General features: G+C 23.4%; 7 protein-coding genes across 7 annotated transcripts; 1 reads left to right on the top strand and 6 right to left on the bottom strand.

Annotated features, from left to right (window-relative positions):
- Nucleotides 1-2539: 2539 nt before the first annotated feature.
- On the bottom strand, nt 2540-5841 carry DICPUDRAFT_157894 (uncharacterized protein; the record flags this gene model as incomplete). Its single annotated transcript, XM_003293050.1, has 4 exons — nt 2540-4377; nt 4450-4781; nt 5133-5597; nt 5690-5841. 4 exons carry the CDS (start codon nt 5839-5841, stop codon nt 2540-2542), a joined length of 2787 nt encoding a protein of 928 aa, XP_003293098.1.
- An 86-nt stretch (nt 5842-5927) lies between these two features.
- DICPUDRAFT_157893 (uncharacterized protein) lies at nt 5928-9943 on the bottom strand (the record flags this gene model as incomplete). The annotated part of the gene is made up of 6 exons (XM_003293049.1): nt 5928-5948; nt 7008-8725; nt 8801-9132; nt 9210-9287; nt 9357-9428; nt 9498-9943. The coding sequence occupies 6 exons, from the start codon at nt 9941-9943 to the stop codon at nt 5928-5930; spliced, it is 2667 nt and encodes an 888-aa protein (XP_003293097.1).
- Nucleotides 9944-11538: 1595 nt separating this feature from the next.
- Nucleotides 11539-12157, bottom strand: DICPUDRAFT_157892 (uncharacterized protein; the record flags this gene model as incomplete). Its single annotated transcript, XM_003293048.1, has 2 exons — nt 11539-11731; nt 12147-12157. 2 exons carry the CDS (start codon nt 12155-12157, stop codon nt 11539-11541), a joined length of 204 nt encoding a protein of 67 aa, XP_003293096.1.
- Nucleotides 12158-12436: 279 nt separating this feature from the next.
- On the top strand, nt 12437-14865 carry DICPUDRAFT_157891 (uncharacterized protein; the record flags this gene model as incomplete). The annotated part of the gene is made up of 4 exons (XM_003293053.1): nt 12437-13678; nt 13751-14348; nt 14437-14620; nt 14697-14865. The coding sequence occupies 4 exons, from the start codon at nt 12437-12439 to the stop codon at nt 14863-14865; spliced, it is 2193 nt and encodes a 730-aa protein (XP_003293101.1).
- Nucleotides 14866-15437: 572 nt separating this feature from the next.
- DICPUDRAFT_41520 (uncharacterized protein) lies at nt 15438-18344 on the bottom strand (the record flags this gene model as incomplete). Its single annotated transcript, XM_003293047.1, has 4 exons — nt 15438-17272; nt 17356-17687; nt 17751-17895; nt 18047-18344. The coding sequence occupies 4 exons, from the start codon at nt 18342-18344 to the stop codon at nt 15438-15440; spliced, it is 2610 nt and encodes an 869-aa protein (XP_003293095.1).
- Nucleotides 18345-19812: 1468 nt separating this feature from the next.
- On the bottom strand, nt 19813-20100 carry DICPUDRAFT_13730 (uncharacterized protein; the record flags this gene model as incomplete). Its single annotated transcript, XM_003293046.1, has 1 exon — nt 19813-20100. A coding segment is annotated over one exon (288 nt), but the record flags the coding sequence as incomplete, so codon positions are not given.
- Nucleotides 20101-20166: 66 nt separating this feature from the next.
- On the bottom strand, nt 20167-20583 carry DICPUDRAFT_41513 (uncharacterized protein; the record flags this gene model as incomplete). Its single annotated transcript, XM_003293045.1, has 1 exon — nt 20167-20583. One exon carries the CDS (start codon nt 20581-20583, stop codon nt 20167-20169), a length of 417 nt encoding a protein of 138 aa, XP_003293093.1.
- Between the last annotated feature and the right edge of the window lie 478 nt (nt 20584-21061).

Below are 21061 nucleotides of genomic sequence, written 5' to 3'. Positions count from 1 at the left end.
AAAAGTTATCAGATATATTCCATTTGTAGGTAATCATTGTTTTGAGGTTGGGTCCAATACATCTTACATCGGTATTCTGTATAACATTATTTGTTAACTGAGGACGTGTTGAAAAATCCATTCTAATTATATTTAAATTTGCATCGCATTGAAAATAAGGTGGATATGTGCAAAAATCTTCTGGAGGGTTGTGACCCAGTTTTGTTAATAAATTGGTAAAACATGTACCTATAAATAAAGAAAAATATTATTATTATTATTATTGTTGTTATAATTATTATTTTATTTACTTTCTGATTGTGAATACTGAAGTGAAAAATTAATAAATAATTTTATGAAAAATATTATTATTAGTGTTGACATATTGATTTTATATTTGAAAAAAAGAAATTTTTTTTTTTTTATTGCATTATTGTGATTTCAAAAAATATCTAGATTTTTTTGATGGTCATATTTTATTTTTTTTTTATTTTTGTAATTTTTTGTTATTTTTTAAATGTAAATTGTGAAATTTTTATTTTATTTTAAATATTTGTATACTAAAATATAAAAAAAATTAATTTATTGTATTTTTTATAAAAATAATTAAATTTAATAAAAATCAAAATTTTTTTTTTTTTATCAAAAAAACCCAAGCATTATTATAATATTTTTTGTAAAAGAGTGGGTAGTCTTTTATCTTGAAAACATATAAACAACCAAAACAAACAAACAAATAATAAATAATAAAATACCTTTTAATACGATTTGTGTGATAAAACTATTTTCATCGGCTATCGATTGATGATCTTTATTTATGAATTTTTATGCCTTTTATTTAGGAGAATTATTTTTAACCCAAATTAAAAAATTTTTAAAAAAAATAAAATTTTTTTTTTAAAATTTTATAAACCAATTTTTTTTAAAAACCAATTTTTTTTCTTTTTTTATTATTTATTATATATCTATTTAATTATTATTATAATATAACCTATTTACATATTTCGCAAAAATGAATACCAACAACAGTAATGGTTCATTTACTTTATATTCAACTGAACCAAAATTGGAGAAGAAATTTTAAATAGGACTGTAAAAATATTAAATGAAATTAGTTCGATCAAAAATAGACCATTCACTTGTATGATCATTGATGCTGGATTGTTAGGTAGTATACAGAATATGAAAACGTTATCAAAAAAACAACTATTTTTTTATTATATCGGTTGCCTCCAATAGAACTGGTGATGTTTTCCAGCAGTTTATCAATCAAAATAAACGTAAAACTAATTTTGAAGTTGGTGAAATTAAATATGGTCAAAATGGACAGTGTGCAGCAATAGCATGGCAATGTAAAAAGAATAAAACATTTTATGTCCTAACCAACATTCCCGAGCCAATATTAAAAGAAAAAGAAAATGAACTAAAAAGAGAATCAAACTCAAAAGCCAAAAAAAACCAATATGAAAAGAAGTTTATAACAACACCAAGAGTAAGAACTTATCAAAGAGTTGTTTTCAAAGATTGTTTTTATATATTATTATATAATTGTTGGGTTTCTGTTAATTTATTTTTAACACCAAATGCCAAACCATTATTATTTAGAGAGTTGAGATTGTTTTTATATATTATTATATAATTGTTGGGTTTCTGTTAATTTATTTTTAACACCAAATGCCAAACCATTATTATTTAGAGAGTTTCTTTTATATATTTGTAATAGTCAACTTTTTTCCTCTCCCCCATCAAAAGAGTTACAAGAAATTCAATACATTGTCCAAAATTAATTTCCAATAGAGCTTGTAGAAAAAAATGTTTGTTGTGTCGTTTCAACCCACAACTTTCAGGAAATTTATATTCTGTTAAAAATAATCCAATTGAAACCACATGTCGTTGCCATGGCTTCCATCTTCATTCTTTTTGTAATATTATTTATCACAATCCCTATTACAAATTTAAATTCGATAATTAAAAAAAAAAATAAAAAAAATTTAAATTCGATAATTAAAAAAAAAATTAAAAAAAATTAAAATAAAAATTTGGGTTAAAAGAAATTTTTATGAAACAGGTTGCAAGAAGCTATTGTATTACTTTTTATGGGAAAAGCTTTATAAACTAAAAAACTCAATTATATATATTAATTATTATATAATTAGAATTTTTACAAAATTAAAATGGGCGAAAATTTTTACAAAAAAAAATAATTTTGATATGATTAATCAAACATATGGTTGCAGCAAGTTTTTTTATATTTTTTATTGATAATAAAGAAATTTAATTTCTAACAAATCCATTAAAATTCCTATTATTTTTTTCAATGTAAATTAAATAAATATTTTACTCTTTGCAAAACTAGATTGAAACAATTTAAAAGAAAAAAACAATTTTTTATAATTTATTTAACCATTTTAATTTTTTTTAAAGTTTCAAAACTATAACTTTAGTTTTGGTTCTTTTTTTTATAAAAATAAAAAACACCTGCAAAAATGATACAGCTTAAGATTGAATAAATTGCAATCGTGACATTTCTTTTGTTTTAAAAACTATTATAATTGTTATTTTATTTATTATTTAAATTATTTAAATTAATAATTTTCTTTTCAAAAATTTTCTTTTGTTTTCTTTTATAAATAAAGTAAGTGATCACAACAATTGCAGCTACACTGAAACAGCTTGCAACGATAGCAACTGGAATTACATACTTTTTGGATTTGTTGTTACAGTTTGATTTGAAATCAGGACTAATTATTACTGAAAAGTCAGGATCGATATAGCATGATGTTCTGCAATGTGGAATGTTAATACCAATGGTTATTGATTCGTTTTGATTCGATACTAATGATGTGGTGATTAATGTTGTGTGTCCATCTGATATTGCTCTGTTTATAAATCTACCATATAGAATCTTGTTGTCTTTGTTGATCGATATATAGTTTAATGTTTGATTGTCTAATATTGATGTTGATGTTGATGCTGATTTACTGTTACAATCGTTCGATGTTGTATCTGATACATTTGATATCATTTGTAATTGTAATGTGTTGAGTGGACTTTGATAGTTGTAATTGTGAATTGATACTGATACTTTAATCGAACCTTTATCTAATTTGAATTCTAAACCTGCAAATGAATATTGAATATCATTTTCTATTTCTTGAATTGATAATATGATTTGGCATTCAGTTTCGTTTAATATTTGTGTGAATGTTACATTTGATCCGTTTTTATCATTTGATGTAATATTCCAATTGTTTTGAAGTGGATATTGTTTAACTGTGTCACTGTTGATATCGAGTTCTAATAATGATGTGATTAATATATTGTATGTTGTTTGATCGTTATTAATTGTTGTTGAACCGTCTGGATTAACTGTACTGTTGGTATTACCATTGTTATTATTATTTGAAGGTGAATTACAATCGAATCCAGTCCATCCTGATTTACATTCGCAAATACCATTTGATGTATTACAAATACCATGGTTATTATCGATACAGTTGTTTAAACATGTTTGTTGTTTTGATTGGTATATAAAAAAGTTTAATGATTTCCATGTGATTCCATTTTGATATACGATTACATCTTTTTTACCTGTACCTGCTCCAATGTTGCATGTGATTGTATTTGATGATATCGTAACTATTTTGCATCCTTGATTACCGATTGTTACTTTTAAATTTTGATGAATATCACCAAACCATCCATTCATTGTTACTAATCCGCCATCTTCGTATGTTGGTGTTATTGATGATACATAATGGATTGGAGTATAACAGTTTTCACCGGTCCAGTCTTTTGGGCATTCACAAATACCAGTATTATAGTTGCATATATTACCATTATATGATTCACAGTTGTCTGGACATGATGTATAGTTGTTGAATACTTCGTTACCATCGTTGTTATCTAAATTTAAATTGAATGTTGTTTGTAATTGATCTACTTTGAGTGTGCCTGGTACATTATTCAGTTGATTTGGATATGTTATTAAAGTACATGTGATTTGATAAAATGTTGAATCAGTTACAACACAAGATTTATCACCAATTGTAATTGTTATTTCAGTGATATCGTATGAATAATATAAACCTTTGAATACTAAAATATGATTATTTGATGTTATATTTGATAATAATGGTGGATATGGATCTGGAGTTAATGTAAATTTTTGACCAGTACTCTTGAAACTTAATTCGTGAATAATTCTATTTGGAGTATAGGAACCATATGCAATAAATATTGAATTGGCTTTTAAAATGTAATTAAATGGTATATTTGATTCAATATCACTTATTGAATATCCAATATTTTGACCGATTAATGATAATACTGGTTCTGTTACTATTTTGTTTAGTTTCCAAAAGGTTTGGTTTGAAAATTTTAACTTTGGAATAGTTTCTAAAATTGTAAAATTTTAATAAAAAGAAATATTTATAATATTAATTTAAATAATATATATTATAAACTTACTGCATGTTCCTATTGTATCGTAGTTATCAAATGAATTTTGACTAAAAATAGATTTAAAGGTAGTATCGCTAAAATGGCATGTAAAACATTCTGGAATTTTACCTGTCATTAAATTTTTACTAATAATTAAATACACAGAGCAATAAGATTCATCAATAGTTCCAGTTATTGAATTTGAGCTTAACTCTAAGGTTGTTATATTGTTTTTTGAACCATCCCATTTTGGTAAATCACCAATAATTTGATTAGAATCAAAAGATAACTGATAAATATCTGTATTATCAAATATTTTATAGTTTGGAAGTTTTTTTAATGGCCCAGATATATAATAACTGAAAGTTAATAATTATTAGTGTTTATTCTTTTATATTTGCAATATTAAAAATAATAATACATACAATTGAAAAAGACCATTTGGAAGTTTTGAAAATGGTAATTCACCATTTATATGGAAATTCAGAGTATTGAGAAAATATCTATTAATTATCAAAGATAGTGTGAGTATTAAAATAAATTTTCCTTTTTAAAATAAAATTAACTTACAATATTCTAATAAAAGATTTTCCTGTAAATTCAATAAATTCATTTGGTGTTTGAACATCATATTCTATATTGCTTTAATGGGTGCGATAAATATTAATTAAATGTTATAATTAAAAATTAAAATTTAGTTTTATACTTACATAGTAGGATACATATCTTCACTATTTGGATCTTTTGAACCTAACAATATCGATAGTGGAACCAGTGGATATGTTAAACCTGTGAAACCTCTTAATTGTATAAGTCCTATATTATTATGTGTTGATAAATTTTTGAAAGAATTGAAATCGAAATCACTTGTTAAATAATATGAAATTAAATTATTGGAAATAAAATTTGACATTGATGGGATATTTCTTGTTACAAAATAGGCACTTCCACACACAAAAGGATTTAAAGTGTTTTCTAAATCATTATTTATATATAATCCATAATTCATATTGTTTGATTGTGTTAAATCTGGAAAAATTATTAAAGAATCTTTTAAAGGTGCAGTAAAAAGAGATAGAGACAAAGGTTCTTCAATTCTTTTTCCTAAAGTTGTCCTGAATTTCTTTGAATTGATTGGGTATTTGAAACTTATTGATTGTGGTGAGACCATTTCTCTAATTATTATTATTATTATTATTATTAAAAATATAAATATATATTTCTCTTTATTTTATTTTATATTATTTTATTTTATTTTTATAATTACATGTAATCTAGAGACTCTGTTTCAAATTCAAAAAAGTTATCATCTATATTCCATTTAGAGGTAATCATTGTTTTGAGATTTGGTCCAATACAATCTACATCGGTATTCTGTATAACATTATTTGTTAACTGAGCACGTGTTGAAAAATCCATTGTAATTATATTTAAAGATACATCGCATTGAAAAAAAGGTTTGTCTTGGCAAAAATCTTGTGGAGGGCTGTAACCTAACTTTATTATTAAATTGGAAAAACATGTGCCTATAAATAAATAAAGAATAAAATAATAATATTATTATTATTATTATTTTTATTATTATTATTATTATTATTATTTTTTTATTTACTTTCTGATTGTGAATACTGAAGTGAAAAATTAATAAATAATTTTATGAAAAATATTATTATTAGTTTCGACATACTGAATTAATATTCACCAAAAGAATATTTTTTTTTTTTTGTTTTTTTTTTTTAAAACAAAAATTAAAAAAAAAAAAAATTACTATGATAAACAAATATTCAAAATAAATTCAGCACAATCGGTTTTTTATAAATATCTAGATTTTTTTAATTAAAAAAATTCGTTACATTTTATTTTTTTTTTCCAATATTTTATAATTTTCGGGTACCTTTTTTAAAATGGTATTGTGATATTTTTATGTTATTTTATTTTTTAAATATTTGGATACTAAAATAAAAAGATAAATATTATTGTATTTTTATTTTTAATAAAAATAATTAAATATAAAATAAATTTTAAAAAAATTTTTAAAAAAAATTTTAAAAAAATAAAATTTTTATTTTTAAAATTTTTTTTTGATTTAAAATATCGCAAATGCATCAATTTCAAACTAATGGTTCATTAAAGTTGACCCATTTTATTTTATAATTAAAAGGTAAATCTTAACATTATATTTTATTTAGGTTTATCCGAAATGACCAAAAATTGAAACCTTCAATAAAAATAATAATATTTCATAATTCCACAAAAGACAAATGAAATTGATACAGAATGTTCAGGTGATGTATCAAAACACAATGCAATACTAAAGTTCTGGTTCATAATTTTTAGTAGTCCAATATTCCTACAGCTCTTAAAATAGTAATAAATAAAAATAAAATATAAACAAAAATTATTGAATTCTGCAAAAACTAGATCAAACCAATTTAAAAGAAAAAAAAGGTTTTATTATTTTATTTAGTCATTTTAATTTTTTTTTTAAGTTTAAAAACAATAACTTTAGTTTTGGTACTTTTTTTATAAAAAAAATAAAAAGAACCTGCTAAAATGATAATAGTAGCTACACCGATACAGCTTACAAGAACTGCAATCAGAGTAGTATGGTTTTTGGATTCGTCACAGTTTGATTTTAAATTGGAATTAATCAATACTGAAAAGTCAGGATCAATATAGCATGATGTTCTGCAATGTGGAATGTTAATACCAATGGTTACTGATTCGTTTTGATTCGATATTAATGATGTGGTGATTAATGTTGTGTGTCCATCTGATATTGCTCTGTTTATAAATCTACCATATAGAATCTTGTTGTCTTTGTTGATCGATATATAGTTTAATGTTTGATTGTCTAATATTGATGTTGATGTTGATGCTGATTTACTGTTACAATCATTCGATGTTGTATCTGATACATTTGATATCATTTGTAATTGTAATGTATTGAGTGGACTTTGATAGTTGTAATTGTGAATTGACACTGATACTTTAATTGATCCTTTATCTAATTTGAATTCTAAACCTGCAAATGAATATTGAATATCATTTTCTATTTCTTGAATTGATAATACGATTTGGCATTCAGTTTCGTTTAATATTTGTATGAATGTTACATTTGATCCGTTTTTATCATTTGATGTAACATTCCAATTGTTTTGAAGTGGATATTGTTTAACTGTGTCACTGTTGATATCGAGTTCTAATAATGATGTGATTAATATATTGTATGTTGTTTGATCATTATTAATTGTTGTTGAGCCATCTGGATTAACTGTGCTGTTGGTATTACCATTGTTATTGTTGTTGTTATTTGAAGGTGAACTACAATCGAATCCAGTCCATCCTGATTTACATTCGCAAATACCATTTGATGTATTACAAATACCATGGTTATTATCGATACAGTTGTTTAAACATGTTTGTTGTTTTGATTGGTATACAAAAAAGTTGAATGATTTCCATGTGATTCCATTTTGATTTACGATTACATCTTTTTTACCTGTACCTGCTCCAATGTTGCATGTGATTGTATTTGATGATATTGTATCTATTTTACATTCTTGATTACCGATTGTTATATTCAAATCTTTATGAATATCACCGAACCATCCATTCATTGTTACTAATCCACCATCTTCGTATGTTGGTGTAATTGATGATACATAATGATTTGGAGCAAAACAGTTTTCGCCGGTCCAGTCTTTTGGGCATTCACAAATACCAGTATTATAGTTGCATATATAACCGTTGCAGTTGTCTGGACATGATGTATAGTTGTTGAATACTTCATTACCATCGTTGTTATCTAAATTTAAATTGAATGTTGTTTGTAATTGATCTACTTTGAGTGTGCCTGATACATTATTCAGTTGATTTGGATATGTTGTTAAAGTACATGTGATTTGATAAAATGTTGAATCAGTTACATCACAAGATTTATCACCAATTGTAATTGTTATTTCAGTGATATCGTATGAATAATATAAACCTTTGAATACTAAAATATGATTATTTGATGTTATATTTGATAATAATGGTGGATATGGATCTGGAGTTAATGTAAATTCTTGACCAGTGCTTGTAAATTTTATTTTGTGGATAATTCTATTTGGTTTATAAGAAACAGAATTTATTTTTGAATTGGCTTTTACAAGAACATTAAATTGAATTTGTGGACTTGATACTACATTTCTAGTACTGTACCCTATATTTTGACCCATTAACGACAATGCAGGTATTGTTACCTTTGAGACACCGTTCCAAAAAGTTTGGTTATAGTATTTTAATTTTGGGATAGTTTCTATTGGATAGGATAATAGAAATAATAATTAATATTTGATATTACAGTTGGATTTTTATAGTTTTAAACACTTACTACAAGTTCCAATTGAGTTATAATTATCAAATTCATTTGATTCAAAATTTTTTTGAAAACTTAGGTCATTAAAGTGACATGTAAAACATTCTGGGATTCTACCACTCATTTGATTGTTTCCCACATTTAAAATCAAAGAGCAGTATGATTCATCTATAGTTCCCGTTAAAGAGTTGAAATTCAATTCTAAGTTTGTTATAAAATTATTTGATCCCTCCCATTTTGGTAAACTGCCACTCATTGAGCTTGAAGAAAAAGAAAGTTTGATAATATCGGTATTATCAAATATTTTAAAATCTGGTATCTTTTTTAAACCTAAACTAATAAATGAACTATTTATAATATAAAAATAGTTTTATATTAGTTTTTAGATATAAAATATAATAATTGTTAAAAAAATAAAACTTACAATGTATTAATGCCATTTGGAAGCTTTGAAAATGGAAATTCTCCATTAATATGAAAATTAGAAACACCTGTAAAATATCTGATAATTTAAATAATTTAGTAATTTTATACAAAATGAATTTTAATTAAATTATTTCTAAAAACTTACAAAAAATTTATATTTGTTTTTCCAGAAAAGTCAATAAAATTATTTGGTGCCATAACGTCATATTGTATATCTCTAATAAAAAGAATTTTGGTTAATAAATTGATAAATAAATAATGATTTATATATATTTATAATACATACAATATTGATGGTAATGCATTTTGTGTATTTAATAATATTGATGATGAAGGGAATGGAATAGAACCACCTTTCAAAGTTAATTGTTCAATATTATCGTATGTTGATAAATTATCGAAAGAGTTAATATCGAAATCATTTGATAGATGATAAGTTAAGGGACGACCACGTGAATCAATATTTGCCATTGATGGAATATTTCTTGTTACAAATTCTGCTTGATTTATTATAAAGGGATTGCTTGGTGTATTGCTTAAATCATTATTAATATATAAACTAAAATCTAAAAAATTTGAGGACGAGGTATCTGGTTTAATAGAAAAAGGTGTTTTTAAAGGAATATTTAAATTTGATAATAAAACTGGTTTTTCTACTCTTGATGATAAAATTACTGTAAGTTTTTCTGATTTTATAGGGTATTCAAAACTTATTGATAAAGGTGAAACCATATTTCTAAGGAATAGATTACAAAAAAACAAAATTAATATATATACTATATGATAATTTATATTGGTCAAATTACAATTCCTTTAGATTCTCAGTTTGGAAATTAAAAAAATTATCGGCTAAATTCCATTTGAAGGTCACCAGACTTTGAAAAAAGGGGCCCTTACAATTTACATCACTGTTCTGAATAATTTGATTTGAAGGAGTTGTTATTAAACTATACGATATAATGTTACTGTTTTGATCACATTTAAAAGATGTTAATGATTGGCAATAATCAGTAGGTACAGGTTCGCCCAATTTATTTAATAGTTTGTTAAAACATTCACCTATAAAAATTTATAGTTTGTTTTTTGTTTAATTTTTTTTATATTTTTTTTATTTTATAATTATATTAAAACTTATTTACCTTCTTCTGGTGTATATTGTATGGATAAACCAATTATTAAAGTAAAGAATAATAAAATTAGTATTCCTTTCATAATTCTTAAATTAATGTGAAAAAAAAAAAAAACAATGAAATTTTTTTTTAAATTTTTTTTAAATTTTTTATATTTTTTTATTTTTAAAAATACGTGAAAGGGGAACTGGTTGCCGCATTATTATTAAAAAAATCTTAAACTTAAATCAATCCTGAATAACGAAGTTTTTAACAAAAATAACCAAACAAATTATGTATTGTTTAATTTAATATTGGGAAATAAAACCTATTTTATTTGAAAATTAAATTGAATTTTAAATATTATTGACTTATCATATGAAAGTAAGTTTATACAGTTGAATAGTAACGGTACTATCTAACTAATGGTTAGTAATATTTTTGTAATTTTTCTATTACACTTTGAAATTTAAATAGCAACCGATAATACTGGAAAGATATTTTAAACATTTTTAATATGTGCTGAAATAATAAATTAAATTGAAAAAAAAATTAAAGAATAAATAAAAATATTATTTTTAGCTGTTTTAGAATCCATAGGTTACTATGTTTTTAGAGAAAGGTTCTAACAATAACGAAAATAGTTTTTATCAGTAATTTGGATTACCTATATTTAAGATGAGATCGGTTAGTTTTTATTTCATTGTTTCATTCAAAAAAAGGCTTAAATAATTTCCATATCAATTTTAATAATTATTTGAAATACCTACTAAACTGTTTACATATTATTAATATTTTGTATATACAATGGACATGAAATAGTTTTAAGTCATATATTTGGTACCTTTTCAGGAACTTTATTTTTATCTGCACAAAATTCTAAATTGTATCGTTTTGAAATATTTCATGAAGTTTGAATGTAATCAATTTGATAAATTAAAAAAAAAATTGACAATCATAAACATTAAATTCTGACTTTAATCCCCAAAACATTGCATTAATTCCATCCTTTCAAACACTTGCTTTATAACAGATTCTATTGAAACATTAGCGACATAGGTTCATGAAGAATACCATGGTTATTATCAAATAGTTGGGGTTTGAGTTCATCCATATATTATTTCTCCATTGTTCTACGTTCCAATTTAAATATACAACTGCATATCAAAATCTTTTTTTCTGTTTTGACTATCCAATGGAGGTTTCTTAACTTTTTTTTTATATAATGCTATCTAATTTGAATTCTAAACCTGCAAATGAATATTGAATATCATTTTCTATTTCTTGAATTGATAATACGATTTGACATTCAGTTTCGTTTAATATTTGTGTGAATGTTACATTTGATCCGTTTTTATCATTTGATGTAACATTCCAATTGTTTTGAAGTGGATATTGTTTAACTGTGTCACTGTTGATATCGAGTTCTAATAATGATGTGATTATAATTACATGTAATCTAAAGACTCTGTTGCAAAATCAAAAAAGTTACCAGCTATATTATATTTTATTTACTTTCTGATTGTGAATACTGAAGTGAAAAATTAATAAATAATTTAATAAAAAATATTATTAGTGTTGACATATTGATTTTATATTTAAAAAAAAAAAAAAAATTTCAGGTTTGAATTAATGAAATAATATAAAAAATTTTTTTGAAAAAATATATCTTTTGAAATTTTTTATATTTTTTCATTTTTTTTAAAAATATATGATAGTGGCACTGGTTGCCGCATTATTTTCAAAACTGCAAGTGGAAATTAAAATCTTAAAAAAACCTTATCACCAGTTTTACCAATTATCGTTAGCATATTCACAAAACCTACCATTGAGCCATGTTTTCTTCTCAAAGAATGGAATCATCAAATTCAAGCTATTGTATATTAAACCTTACAGAATATCAAAGATATTTTTTATTTCTTTTTTTTTTTTTAATATTTTTCCAAACACGCTATTTTTTTTTTATATTACAATAAAAAAAAATTAAAAATATTTTTTTTTTATTTTTTTTTATTTTTTTTATTTTTTTTTTTATTTTTTTAATTTTTTTAAATTTGACAAAAATACATTTTTAATATATGTATCATAGTAATAAAAAAAAAAATCTTTATAAATTATGATCAGAGTTAAAATTCCATCTTACTTGATCGAGGAAAATAAAAATAATAATGATATAATAAATAATATTGGTAATAATATTAATAATGGAATCAATAATAATAACATCAACAATAATAATAATAATAACAATAACAATAAAAATAATTTAGACTGTAATTCAATGCCTGCATCAATCGTTTTAACTCATTTTTGCGAAACCCATGGACCCTCTGTTGTATTTACCACTCAAACTGAAAGAATTATAGCACCACCCCCACCACAACAAAAACAAAATATAGATGACAATGAAAATGACGATGATGATGATATTAATAATAGCAACGGTGTAAATAAGAGTAATATAGAGTTTAATAGTAATAATAATTATAGTAGTAGCATAAATAATAGTATAGATATATCAAATTTAAAAATTAATAGCAATAGAAATAGTATACCAAATGAAAATGGTGTAGAAAAGCCATTTAGCGACTATAATTACGAAACTGATGATGAAGATAATAGCTCAACAATGAATAATAGTAACAATGTAAATCATTTAAATAATATAAATATCAATATGAATAATAATTCACCCACTACATTACCAAGATTATTTGAAAATGAAAATGAAGAGTTTAAAACATTTTCAGTAACCATTGCAACTAGCAGTAATAGTGGTGATGGTGATGATACAAATAGCGAATCAAGTTTAAATTCCAATACTACCACTACAACAAACACCACAACCACTACAAGTTCGGTTACAAAACAATGCCCAACATGTTCATCAGTACAACAAGGCCAAGCACTGGTCTCAAAAGACCCAAAAAATAAAAATGTATATTATGTTAGTACACATCAAACTTCAAATCAAAGCTATAGCGTTATTAGAAATGCATGTGTTAGAAGTCTTAGTTGCGAAGCTGTCCAAGGTAGAGAAGGCCCAGTACTCATAAGCAGTAATGATGGTCATTGGTTGTCCTATATGTTTAAAATTAACGATAGTAGAGCTAGAGGTAGCGCAAGATGGTACGGTTTCTTAATCTTAATAAAAGAGGGCTCTTGTTTGTTAAACTATTATAGTTGGCTAATTGGATGTTTCAAATCGATAGCAGAGGAGATTAAAAGAAAAACCAATGTAGTTTTTGAAAGAGAAAGATCACAACAAAGTCTTAGCAGCTCAATGATTTCAAATATCTATAGAAGAGGTACAAGATCAATTCCATTAAAACTACTAACTGAATTAACTGAAGACTCTGTAAGTAATCATTAAAAATAATTGCATAGGATGTTTAAATTAAAGGCTCTATATTAACCATTTATATATTAGTCATTTTTTACTAGATTACATAAAAGCTTTTGCAGTATTTTATCAAATTGTCAAATTAAATATCATCTATTAAAAGGTAATCAAATGATACTACCTGAACAATATAATCACATAGAATTTTTTAAAGAAAATATAAATAATACATATAATAGCGGCAATATAAAAATAAGCGGAGGCTCACCAAGCTTAATTAGTGGTATAAATGGTGGAGGTGGAGGTGTTGTAGGTGGATTTGGTCTAAACTTAAATATGTTAAACGAAACCAATATTTTATTATTAGAGAATATTTTCCCAAAACAAGAAGAGCTAATAACATCATTTGGTCAAATCCATCGTATTATGGGTGAAGATGCATTCTCCATATTGATTTATAATTTAATTATAGGTAATCAAGTAATCATTAGGGGCTCTTCCGAAATCTTAGTTAAATCAATGGTTGACATCATTAAAGAACTATTACCAACAGAGTGTGTTACAGCTTGTGACTATTCAGATACCTTTAAAGAACAATGGGAATGCAATATTTTAGGTCTAAACTCGATAGCAGTAATACCAAGACATATCGATAAAGAAACTACAAGTATTGTTGATATTGAATGTAAGTTTTATTTTTATTTATTGTTTTAAAATAATAATAATAACAAAAAACAATTTATATTTATTTATTATAATCTTTTTTATTTTAGATTATGACAAATCAAAAGAACCTGAAGATATAGACCATCCTAATAGATCAACTATTGAAATTACATGTATAGGTCCAAAACATCCTTCAACATTAGGTTTAGCAATCGAATCAATATATAAACAATATTGCTCAACACCATTAGAAAATATTCAGTTAAAAGCACTTAAAGAAGAATGGATAAAGTAAGTAGACAATAATAACTATTTATACAATATATAGTTTTAACATAATACTAATTATCATTAATTTTACTATTAGTAAATCAAAATCATTTTATTCAATGAAAACAATTATCGAAGATGAAAAAGATAAGAGGTTATTAAGTTTCTTAAATATTATAAATTGTCAATTTGAAAAAGATATGGAAATCCTAATGTTTTGGTGCGCATCATTAAGAAAATGGTTTATGGATAATAAAATAAGATAATTAAATTAATTTGATAAATAAAATATTCATAAATTAATAACCTAATAAACTATTTAATTTTTTTTTTTTTTTTTTTTTTTTTTCTCTAAAAAAACAATATTGTTTTTAAAACTGCAATAATAAACTAAAAACAAAAATAAAATTAACTTTACAAAAATTATTATTATTATATTTTTTTTATTAATAATAGTTGTAATGTTATTATTATTATTAATATATTTTTTAAATTATTTAAAAGTGCATTGTCACTGTTGAATAATACGTGAAAGGGGCACTGGTTGCCACATTATTATTAAAAAAATCTTAAACCTAAATCAATCCTGAATAACTAAGTTTTTAACAAAAGTGACCAAAGAAAATATGTATTGTTTAATTTAATTTTGGGAAATAAAACCTATTTTATTTATAAACTAAATTGAATTTTAAAAATTCTTGACTTATCAATGATTAACCATTTTTTTGATTAATTAAGGTTATTCATATTAAAATAATAATAATTAAGGGTTACAATATTACATTTTGAAAAACAAGATCGAACCAATTTAAAAGAAAAAAAAGGTTTTTTTATAATTTTATTTGGTTATTTTAATTATTTTTTTAAGTTTAAAAACTATTAGTTTAGTTTTGGTACTTTTTTTATAAAATATACCTGTTAAAATGATAATAGTAGCTACACCAATACAGCTTACAAGAACTGCAATCAGAGTTGTATGGTTTTTGGATTCGTCACAGTTTGATTTGAAATTGGAATTAATCAATACTGAAAAGTCAGGATCGATATAGCATGATGTTCTGCAATGTGGAATGTTAATACCAATGGTTACTGATTCGTTTTGACTCGATACTAATGATGTGGTGATTAATGTTGTGTATCCATCTGATATTGCTCTGTTTATAAATCTACCATATAGAATCTTGTTGTCTTTGTTGATCGATATATAGTTTAATGTTTGATTGTCTAATATTGATGTTGATGTTGATGCTGATTTACTGTTACAATCGTTCGATGTTGTATCTGATACATTTGATATCATTTGTAATTGTAATGTATTGAGTGGACTTTGATAGTTGTAATTGTGAATTGATACTGATACTTTAATTGATCCTTTATCTAATTTGAATTCTAAACCTGCAAATGAATATTGAATATCATTTTCTATTTCTTGAATTGATAATACGATTTGACATTCAGTTTCGTTTAATATTTGTGTGAATGTTACATTTGATCCGTTTTTATCATTTGATGTAATATTCCAATTGTTTTGAAGTGGATATTGTTTAACTGTGTCACTGTTGATATCGAGTTCTAATAATGATGTGATTAATATATTGTATGTTGTTTTATCATTATTTATTGATGTTGAGCCGTCTGGATTAACTGTACTGTTGGTATTACCATTGTTATTATTATTTGAAGGTGAACTACAATCGAATCCAGTCCATCCTGATTTACATTCGCAAATACCATTTGATGTATTACAAATACCATGGTTAGTATCGATACAGTTGTTTAAACATGTTTGTTGTTTTGATTGGTATACAAAAAAGTTGAATGATTTCCATGTGATTCCATTTTGATTTACGATTACATCTTTTTTACCTGTACCTGCTCCAATGTTGCATGTGATTGTTTTTGATGATATTGTATCTATTTTGCATTCTTGATTTCCGATTGTTAATTTTAAATCTTTATGAATATCACCGAACCATCCATTCATTGTTACTAATCCGCCATCTTCATATGTTGGTGTAATTGATGATACATAATGATTTGGAGTATAACAATTTTCACCGGTCCAGTCTTTTGGGCATTCACAAATACCAGTATTATAGTTGCATATATTACCATTATATGATTCACAGTTGTCTGGACATGATGTATAGTTGTTGAATACTTCGTTACCATCGTTGTTATCTAAATTTAAATTGAATGTTGTTTGTAATTGATCTACTTTGAGTGTACCTGGAACATTATTCAGTTGATTTGGATATTTTGTTAAAGTACATGTGATTTGAAAGAATGTTGAATCAGTTACATCACAAGATTTATCACCAATTGTAATTGTTATTTCAGTGATATCGTATGAATAATATAAACCTTTGAATACTAAAATATGATTATTTGATGTTATATTTGATAATAATGGTGGATATGGATCTGGAGTTAATGTAAATTTTTGACCAGTACTTGTGAATTTTATATTGTGGATAATTCTATTTGGAGTATAGGAACCATATGCAATAAATATTGAATTGGCTTTTAAAATGTAATTAAATTGTATATTTGATTCAATATCACTTACCCAATATCCAATATTTTGACCGATTAATGATAATACTGGTTCTGTTACTTTTTTGTTTAGTTTCCAAAAAGTTTGATTTAAATATTTTAATTTTGGAATAGTTTCTAAAATTGTAAAATTATAATAAAAAGAAATATATTAGTATTAATAATAAAATTAATTTAAATAATATATTTTATAAACTTACTGCATGTTCCTATTGTATCGTAGTTATCAAATGAATTTTGTTTAAAGTTGAGTTTTATAAAAGGATCGCTAAAATGGCATGTAAAACATTCTGGAATTTTACCTGTCATTGAATTATTAAAAATAAATAAATGCACAGAGCAATAAGATTCATCAATAGTTCCAGTTATTGAATTTGAGCTTAACTCTAGGATTGTTACATTGTTTTTTGAACCATCCCATTTTGGTAAATCACCACCTATTTGATTAGAATAAAAAGATAACGTAATAATATCTGTATTATCAAATATTTTATAATTTGGAAGTTTTTTTAATGGACCATAATAATATGAACTGAAAGTTAATTGTTATTAGTGTTTATTATTTTATAATTGCAATAAAAATAATAATACATACAATTGTAAAAGACCATTTGGTAGTTTTGAAAATGGTAATTCACCATCAATATGGAAATTATAAGTATTGTAAAATGCTCTATTAATTATCAAAGATAAAATTAGTGTTTTTATAATATTAAGTTTCTTATTTAAAATAAAATTAACTTACAATATTTTAAAGAAAGAGTATCCTGTAAATTCAATAAATTCATTTGGTGTTTGAACATCATATCCTATAAAGCTTTAATGGGTGCGAGAAATATTAAATAAATGTTATAATTAAAAATTATTATATTTAGTTTTATACTTACATACCAGGAAATATATTTTCATTAATTGGATCTTTTGAACCCAACAATATCAATAGCGGAACTAGTGGATAAGATACACCTGGGAAACTAGTCAATTGTACCATTCCTACATTATTGTGTGTTGATAAATTTTTGAGAGAGTTGAAATCGAAATCACTTGTTAAATAATATAAAAATATACCATTGGAAATAACATTTGCCATTGATGGGATATTTCTTGTTACAAAATAAGCATTTTGACAAATAAAAGGATCTTCTAAAGTGTTTTCTAAATCATTATTTACATATAATCCATAATTCATATTGTTTGATAGTGATGGATCTGGTTTAATTATAATAGTATCTTTTAAAGGTGTAGTAAAAAGCGATAGAGATAAAGGTTCTTCAATTCTTTTTCCTAAAGTTGTAACGAATTTCTTTGAATTGATTGGGTATTTAAAACTTATTGATAGTGGTGAGTCCATTTCTCTATATTATTATTAATATTTTAATTTTATATAATTTTTTATTTTTATTTTATTTTATTTATAATTACATGTAATCTAGAGACTCTGTTGCAAAATCAAAAAAGTTATCAGCTATATTCCATTTGTAGGTATAAATTGTTTTGAGATTTGGTCCAATACATCTTACATCGGTATTCTGTATAGCATTATTCGTTAACTGAGGAAGTGAAGAAAAATCCATTGTAATTATATTTAAATTTTCGCATTGAAAATAAGGTGGATCTTGGCAAAAATCTTGTGGAGGGCTGTAACCCAACTTTGTTAATAAATTGGAAAAACATATACCTATAAATAAAGAATAAAATATTATTATTATTATTATTGTTATTATTATTATTATTATTATTATTATTGTTGTTATAATTATTATTTTACTTTCTGATTGTGAATACTGAAGTGAAAAATTAATAAATAATTTTATGAAAAATATTATTATTAGTGTTGACATATTGATTTTATTCTTTTAAAAAAAAAAAATTTTTATTATTCCATTCAAACCTGAAATTCTTTTGGGATTTATAATTTCAAAAAAATTAAAAATTTTTTTTATATTTTTTTATTTTTTTTAAAAATACGTGAAAGAGGAACTGGTTGCCGCATTATTATCAAAACTGCAGGTGGAAATTGAAAATTTTTAAAGATTAAAAAAAACGTTATCTTCAGTTTTTAAAAATTATTGTCAGCTTATTAATTTTAAAATTTTTAGAAAAAAATATCTTTTTTAAAAAAAATTATTCATTTTTATTATTAATATCCCAACAGATCCAATGTTTATATTATTATTAAAATAACAGCATAAACATACCTTTATTGAATTTTTTTGCAATTTTTTTTCTTTTTATTTTTTTTAAATTTTTTACTTTTTTAAAATTTTTTTTTTCCTTTCAATAACCTTCATTAAACCTACCATTGAGCCATGTCTTCTTCTCAAAGAATGGAATCATCAAATTCAAACTATTGTATATTTAACCTTACCGAATATCAAAAATATTTTTTATTTCTTTTTTCTAAAAAAACAATTTTGTTTTTAAAACTGCAATAATAAACTAAAAACAAAAATAATAAAAAATAAAGTTAGCTTTACAAAAATTATTATTATATTTTTTTAATATTATTTATTTAATTTTATAATTTATAAGTTTATTAATAATAGTTGTAATGTTATTATTATTAATATATTTTTTAAATAACTTAAAAGTGTATTGTTACTGTTATTATGAATTATTGAATTTGAAGAAGAATAGGTATTTGGTTTTGATTGTCTTGACTGTCTTAGATTTGGCGCATAAATTGACTTTAGGTTCGAATCGTAAACACCATTAATGGTTACAGCATGCACTACTACAGATCTTTCATATGTAACATCGCCCATACAAACATAAGAAGGTATTTCTACATATTCGTTATCTGAAAAATAAGATATCGTTCCATTATCGAAAATTAAACAAGTTTTCTCTTTATATGAAATAGTTGAACATTCATAATTTTTACCTTTAAAACAACCACCCTTTAATGATCCAAAATTTAAAATTGGTCTGTATTCACATGATAATCTTAAATAAAAAATAAAAAATTTAATAAAATGAATCGTAATTTTATAATTTAATCTATGATAAAACTATACATACGTTGAATATTCTGATACTACACAATATTTCTTTTCGTCATAATTAAATTCTGTATCGTATACCAATGTATAGCCTTTAAAACACTTGTTCTTTTCAATTGTAATTATACTGTCATCGTAATCTACAGTTTCCCCAGTTGGATATCCATTAATCATCGCACATTTAGCTTCTTCGGGGTTGCTAGAGTCACATTGAAATAATATATTTAAATATGCAGAATATACACTATGCTCGTAAAATACAAAAAATGACATAATTCTACCTGTACAATTCTTTTCTTCATATCTTCTAATTTGATAATAATTTATTGTTGTTGTATTTAAAGCTTCTACACTATTATTGCTATTATTTATTATTACTGCTAATAAAACAAATAAATATATAAACACATAATTTATTATTTTCATTATTAAAATAAATATTTATTTATTATTTTTTATTTATATATATGGATATTTAAAAACTATAAAAATTTTATTTTAATATTTTTTATTTTTATTATTATTTATTTATTTATTTATTTATTATTTATATTTTATTAAATGAATAGTTTTTTTATAAATTTATTATTATTACTATTATTATTATATGATAAAGTTGGATGTTCTATTATAAAAAAAAATATTAATAAAATACAAGATTCAATTAAAATAAATAAAAGAAAATAGAATTTTTAAAAAAAAAAATTTCAATTTATTAAATACTATTATTATTATTATTATTATTATTAATATCTATTTATATTATGGTTTAAATAAAAAAAAATAAAAAAATGAATTATTATTATTTAATTTAAAAAAAATAAAAAAATGAATTAATTAAAATAAATAAAAAAAAAAATAAAAAAAAAAAAAAAAAAGTTTTTGATGTGTGTGTGTTTATGTA

This window comes from Dictyostelium purpureum (assembly GCF_000190715.1).
Source record: "Dictyostelium purpureum unplaced genomic scaffold DICPUscaffold_395, whole genome shotgun sequence".
In the NCBI taxonomy this organism is placed as follows: Eukaryota; Evosea; class Eumycetozoa; order Dictyosteliales; family Dictyosteliaceae; genus Dictyostelium; species Dictyostelium purpureum.
The sequence above is the reverse complement of the archived record's forward strand: the minus strand, read 5'-3'. Positions and strand labels throughout refer to the sequence as shown.